Source organism: Chelonia mydas, chromosome 4 (assembly GCF_015237465.2).
Source record: "Chelonia mydas isolate rCheMyd1 chromosome 4, rCheMyd1.pri.v2, whole genome shotgun sequence".
Classification (NCBI taxonomy): domain Eukaryota; kingdom Metazoa; phylum Chordata; order Testudines; family Cheloniidae; genus Chelonia; species Chelonia mydas.
This window is the reverse complement of record NC_057852.1, coordinates 129,078,570-129,085,979: the sequence shown is the minus strand read 5'-3', so window position 1 is coordinate 129,085,979 and position 7,410 is coordinate 129,078,570. Positions and strand designations below refer to the sequence as shown.

General features: G+C 44.9%; 1 gene segment (V, D, J or C); it reads left to right on the top strand.

Annotated features, from left to right (window-relative positions):
* Positions 1-408: 408 nt before the first annotated feature.
* On the top strand, positions 409-765 carry LOC102948206. The segment is given in 1 exon segment: positions 409-765. A coding segment is annotated over 1 exon segment (357 nt).
* The last annotated feature ends 6,645 nt before the right edge of the window (positions 766-7,410 follow it).

Here is a 7,410-nt window from a genome sequence, read left to right as displayed (position 1 = left end):
ACATCTGGTCATTTACATAATTGGGCTCTTTTTGCATATTCACACATGGCTGATGGTCCTTCACTGAGCTGCTGAACACATAAATGGTTCCATTTCCACTACATGCTTCACTGACAAGCATTTCCAGCCACACAGAAGCAAGATGATCTCAAAGACTCCCCTTCTCTGGCTGCTGCTTTTCTGGATTCAGGGTAAGAAACAGACAATGTTCAAGGAGTTAATATGGAATGAGACAAACCATCCAAAATGGCAGTGGCAGTGAAATACTAATTCCTGGTATATTTTCTAATCCACTTCTACTCTTGAGTTTACAAGTGTTTCAGTGTAAAGCTTTTTAATGTCCCATTTACCCATCCCCAACCCTATCAATTTTTATTTCTCTCTCCAGGTTCCAGTGGGCAGATTGCCATGACTCAGACTCCAGAATCTCTCTCAGTGTCTGTGGGAGAGACCGTCACTATCAAATGCAAAGCCAGCGCAAGCATTAGCAACAACATCGCTTGGTACCAACAGAAACCTGGACAGGCTCCCAAGAGTCTTATCTATTACACCAGCAACCGTCCTACAGGCATCCCAGACCGGTTCACTGGCAGTGGGTCGGGCACTGACTACACATTCACAATCAGCAGGGTTGAAGCAGATGATGCTGGAGATTATTACTGTCAGCAGTATAACAACTTCCCTCTCACAGTGATACAGACCAATACAAAAACCTCCCTGCTCTATGAAGCATGCAGCATAGTAGACACTAGTACACACAACTAGCACAATGGTTACATTTTCAAATGTTCCGCCAAAAGGCAACGAGAAGGAAAAGTTCTCCCATCCCCTTACATAACCTAAAACTCTAGCACTGTATTGTTATCCTGAGAGCTTAGCTATGCAGGGAAGTTCGTTCTAGCAAGAGCTGAGGGTCATTGCTGAAATCTCACAATGGTATTTCTAATGAGTTCCATCGCTTTTAGAAATTCAACCTTCTTTGTGAATTTTCTGGATTTATGATGCTTGGAATTTCGATAATGACAACATCCCTGTAATGGATTTTATCCTAAATTTCCAAAATATACCCTCCACATTAGCACCATCTTATTATTTTTATATTTATAAAAACGAACATAGAAATTCCCAGACAAGAACTACATTAAGATAGGTTGTTGAGAAGTACTGACAACCTTAACTCTAAGAGTAACAACATTACAAGGATGTTGTACTTATCCCAAAACCAAGCATTGTAAAACCAAGGAAATTCAGAATGAATTACACTTGTACTTTAAAAAATACCCTAAAGACTTTAATGTAAAAAAAAAAAGTACTGCTAGGGCACCCAAACAACACCCCCCCACACACATACTTTCTCTCTCTCTAAAAATGTCACACATGAGCACTAACACAAACCCAAAGAGAATGCCACTGTATAACAGTACTAATGCTATGCAGATAGGTAATACCTCTCTTATGTCTTCATTTTATGCTATTTAAAATAACAGATTTTTTAAGACCAGAAGGGATCACCATGATGATCTCGTCTAATCTCCTGAATAACACCGGCTACAGAACCTACCTAATATGTTCTTTTACTTGTACACCAAAGAAGGCAGAATACACCAGCCAGTTTGCATCACCAGAGCAGCCGAAATATCCTGGTAAACCTAACCCTTGAGTTGTAACTGACATTGGTTCAGGGGGCTGTTAGTGAGTCGGGGGCTGTAGGAAAGAGGCAGAGAGAGCCCAATTCCTGGAGTCTCACCATCTGTGCTCTTGAAAGATGTCATGGATGCATACCACTACGAACAGCAGTGCTTGAAAGGCTCCCCATGGTGCTGCTTCCTCAACTATACCACACAATGAAGTTGCACTCCTGGGGGACCTGATCCAAGAGTGGCAGGGAACGTCTGTACGATGGTTAGGGCCCTACTAAATTCACGGTCCATTTTGGTCAATTTCATGGTCATAGGATTTTAAAAATTGTAAATGTGATGATTTTGGCTATTTAAATCTGAAATTTCACGGTGTTGTAATTGTAGGGGTCCTGACCCAAAGTGGGGTTGCCGCAAGGTTATTGTAGGGGGGTTGCGATACTGCTACCCTTATTTCTGTGCTGCTGCTGGCGGCGGCGCTGCCTTCAGAGCTGGGCTGCTGGAGAGCAGCAGCTGCTGGCCGGGTGCCCAACTCTGAAGGCAGCGCCGCCGCCAGCAGCAGCAGGGCAGAATTAAGGGTAGTATGATATGGTATTGTGACCCTTACTTCTGCGCTGCGGCCTGCAGAGCTGGGCCCTCGGCCAGCAGCCACCGCTCTCCGGCCGCCCAGCTCTGAAGGCAGCAGTGCAGAAGTAAGGGTGGCAATACCATGACCTCCCTACAATAGCCTTGCAACCCCCCTTTTGGGTCAGGACCCCCAGTTTCAGAAACGCTGGTCTCCCCCGTGAAATCTGTATAGTATAGGGTAAAATTACACAAAAGACAAGATTTCACAGTCCATGGCACGTTTTTCATGGCCATGAATTTGGTAGGGCCCTAATGATAGTCTTGACACAAAGCCTAAAACTATTCACTGGGTGGTCTGGGTTCCCCATGTAACAAATGGGGAACTGAGACACAGAAAGATTAAAGACTTGTCCCGTGTCTGCGGGAGACTATGGCAGAACCAGGAACTGAACATTTATCTCTTAACCACCGATTCAGTACTTTAATAACAAGCCCATCCTTCCTTAATAAGGCTCACGTGCTATCTGTACACTACACAGGTCTCCTGGTGTAGGATGAGAAAATACTTCAGCATTACAGTGATCACACAGAGGATACAAATGCTGAACGAACCTGAACTCTGGCCGTGGTGTAAATATCGCCAGGCCCGGCCGTACTGCCATAATCTGAAAGGCCTCATGTTTGAAAACTGGCTCCACAACATCAAGCACAGCTTGGAACATGTGACTGGGGGGTGAAAAGGGGACACAGATTCGAGGAGAGAAAGAAGCATCAGGCCGCGTAGCACCACACTCCCTGGGGAGCGCGACGACATGGGCTTGTACAGGCTATTCATGCCCTAAATTCTGCGAACAACTCTGCCATTGGCCAGTAGATGGCAGTATTATGACACAACATTGCAGAGCCGAAGGTTTCAGGTCAAACAGGCTGTTTGCACTCCGGATTCACTGGTAAAGGAAGGAGAATGAATGAGTGACTACACTTCTCTGAGCAAAATATTTAAAAAAGAAACAGCTTTAAGGCAAGACTGGGAGCCCCTTATCCCCACAGCTGAGCACTCACACGAGCAGTCCCAGTGAAATGAATGGGATTACCTAGGAGAATAATTGCTCGCCATGTGAGTAACAGACTCAAGACTTGACCTTAAAGCACTGCATTGTTATAGAGGGCTTGTGTTTAAACATATGGAAATTGGAAAATGAACGGACATCTGCAGCCTGCTCTGCTACCCATTGATAGAGTCCCCTCATTAGATCATTTCACCACCGTACCCACCTTATACCATGTGAGCCTCAGCCTGGACACTCGAACACCAGATTAGTGAGTAACTATAAACAGTTATAACACGCAACAGCAGCCTCAGACAGACAATTCAAAGAACAGTCCTCCTGGGTCTATTATCCTGTTGACGCCAGCATTTGCCACTTTTGTGTATTCACACTAGAGTGATTTTCCTTTTCTGAGCACTTATAAATGTGTTGAATTCCACTCACTGGAAATTGTGCTTCTTGACAAGCATTTCCAATAATAGAAAAGCAAGGTAGACTCAGACTCCCCTTCCTGGATGCTATTTGATTTCTGGCTTTAAGGTTAGAGATAATACAAATGTAAGAATCATTGCATTCATGTATTAAATCTATTGTCTTGTAAGTTAATTTCTACTCTTTATGTAAGGGGACTGTTGCTCCCTTACTAACATTCAGTGGGGGTCCAGAGAGCAGTCACTGGAGGGGGACAAAGATCCACACTCTCTAGTGAGGTCTACAGTCTATCCTGCTTTCTCCAAAGAAAGGGCTCACACAAGCCAGTCTGCACAGATCTGCACTGGGAGCACGGCCAAAAAGAAGCAGCTTCACAAGGGATTGCTCAATGTTTTTCTGAGCCGCTGGGCAAGCAGGGGAAATGCAGCTGCTGTTCTTCTGTGGCGTGGGCACTGCACACACCCTCCCTTCCACAGCTGGCCATCTCTATGGCTGGTGCAGGGGGTGGAGATCCTGGCTCACAGTCACTTCTGGGGTGGCTAGCGGTGCTAGCTCCAGACATCCCTTGGGTTTGTGTGGGTGCAAGGACAGCAATTGTGTGGGGGGAGGGATAGCTCAATGGTTTGAGCATTGGCCTGTTAAACCCATGGTTGTGAGTTCAATCCTTGAGGGGCCCATTTAGGGATGTGGGGCAAAAATTGGGGATTGGTCCTGCTTTGAGCAGGGGTTGGACTAGACAACCTCCTGAGGTCCCTTCCAACCCTGATATTCTGTGATTCTGTGTCTAGCCCCTGTATGGGAGGGCTTCTAGCACACCCCCATCCTTGCACACCCATAGAGGTACCAGCAACGATCTGCCCCGAAGGAAGGACCTTACTGTAAAAAGAATCTGGACAGGACATCAGCCCAACTATCTCCTTGGGCAAGGACACTGAGGAGAATCCATGAATATTTTCATGGCAGGGAGAATAACGCAAAGGTAAATTGAGGTAAATGGATACAAAAAATGCTGTAAAAATGGCCGAGAGACTTTAATTGCTAAAATTCCAGGTCACATGCAATATTTGTGGTGCCATCTCCATAGAGCACCTTCTGTTATTCCATTTATTAAACCTCCAGTGTTGCATTTTTACTCATACGTCACTATCACCAGGTTACAGAGACCAACACCGCACAAGAGTAACAGGAAATTCCCTGTAACTAAAACGCGGCACATTTATATGAAGGGGTCATTTGCATGTTCACTCAGAAGGGGCGTTCCCTGGCTGGGCTGCGGAGCCTTCATAAATGGCCCCGTTTGCACTGCCCGGTGAGCTGTTCAGCATTCCCCACGGAGACCTGTCAAGATGCTCTCGCAGGCCCAGCTTCTCTGGATACTAGTGCTTTGGGTTCAGGGTGAGCATTATATCAACAGGGAACAGACTTCAGAGGCAATAAAATACAAGTTGGGTTTAAAATAATACTATATTAGTTATTTAGCCAACTAGTCTTAAATAAATGATTCAATGCAAAACGTGTTTAAACATCCACTTTTAATTACTTTTAATTATGTGCCATGACTGCATGAATTTTCTTTCCATATCTAGACTCCTATGGCCAAATTGTTTTGACTCAGACTCCAGAATCCCTGTTCGTGTCTCCTGGAGAGCGAGTCACCATCAACTGCAAAGCCAGTACCAGCATTAGCAACTACTTAGGCTGGTACCAACAGAAACCAGGACAAGTACCTAAGCTACTTATCTATGATTCTACCAACCGTTACTCTGGTACCCCAGCCCGGTTCAGCGGCAGCGGGTCTGGAACTGATTTCACTCTCACAATCAGCAGTGTTGAAGTGGAAGATGCTGGAAATTATTACTGTCAGCAACGCAAAAGCTACCCTATCACAGTGATACAGACCATTACAAAAACCACCCTGTGCACAAAACACGCACGGTGCTTGTTTGTCACAGCTGTGATCAAGATGGTGAATTTTATCATTTAATGCAAATGAAAAAGAGGAAGTAACTCAAAATATGCCTGGCATTTTATACAGCACCAAACATTCCCAAACCATCAAAGAAACAAATACAGGGATCAGATCACCCTCCGCTGAAGCTCAGTTCCACCGGGGTGGAAGGAGCAACATTCTGTAACTGGATCCCAAGATTATTGCATCCCATTAGAACTACAGGGCGTATTTGATAGGTCTATGCTTCCACAATACACATGCTAATATTCATCCCTATTATTGCAAAACTTGCCATGGGGTAGCTGAAGACCCCAAGTGGGGTCTAATCTGGGGTCTCATCCACATGACTGCTCTCTGCAGTGCAGCTCACCTAATGCCACCTGAAATCATGGGTTCAGTACAGGCTCAGAGGGAGGAGGGTCTCCTACTAAACCATCAACACCCCTTCCAATAGCAACTCAGCAGTCTCCCATCCACGTATTTACCAGACCCATCCCTGCTGTCTCCGGCAGTAGATGGTATCTGAACCTGTACCTGTATGGCTGGAGGTGGAGGAATATTAACATTATTTGTATCATCTTTCAAGAGCACACAAGGTGTTATAGGTAGAATATTCCCCACTCTCCATTTTTTTTCTTCTCCATCCTTGCATGCGGTTAAGTATCCCTCTGAGTCTCCCTCTCCTTAGTCTCCTCCCTGGAGGCCCCATATGTGAGAGACAGAACAGACTTTGGTTATATTACAAACCACACCAACCATCTGCTTCCCATCCTTTCTTCAACCCACGTGACTTTGTTCTGTCTAAACACAGTCACAGTTGAACATTAAACTCTCCATTGATTTCAATGATCCCTTTGGATCATTTTGTATGGTAGGCTTCTCAGAAAGAATTAGAATTAAATGAAACTAATAAAAGCATCAAGGTGACTTTTTATGCAAATCGACAGACAAATTCCAGAAGATGTGCCTCCTTGTCATATGGTTCTAAAATTAATAACTGAACATTAGTCATCAGGATAACGAGAGCACACATGGCAAATCAGACATTTAAACTAGGTGCAGAAAAACATGTTTCCTTCCATGCCAGGCTTTACAGAAAAATGCACCAAAGGGAACATCAAGGGATTCACTGTCATGTTTTATGGAAGAAAAGGGGGTGGCGGGAGTTGAATGTTTGCAGAGCTCTAATGATGGCAGGTGAAAATGAAATCATTCTACCTTGTCAGTGATTGTTCCATGTGTTCAAATCCACTGCTCCCTTGGTGAACCAGGGAGAGAGACTGCAGAAGCACCTGCTTAAAAATGAGCAAGAAGGGTCAAATGTGACCTTAGCTGGTTTCCAAAACAACTCTAGTTCCTGCAACTCATCCCTCTAACATTTTGATGTCACTGAAGCCCCAATCCGGGTAGAGGAGTATCTGAATCACAAAGATATTATAACTACTTATAACTAGAGCGGGGCCCCAGCTGAGAAGTTCAGAACAGCACCTGGATCCTCTAAGCAGTAGAGGGTATCAGACCAGTGTTCTGGATCATGCCCATCTCTAATGAGACCGTGCGCAAACAACATGAAACACAGAACCCACCTGCAATCACTGTAAAACTGCCTGGAACTAAAGCACAGAACATTTCCATACATTTTGCATATTCGCACAAGTGACATTTCCCCTGTGAGCTGCTGAAAACTTATAAACTTTTCGCTTTCCCCTACAAGGCTCAGTGACCAGCATTTCCAGCCACCGCCTGCCAAGATGATCTCCCAAAGTCACTTTCT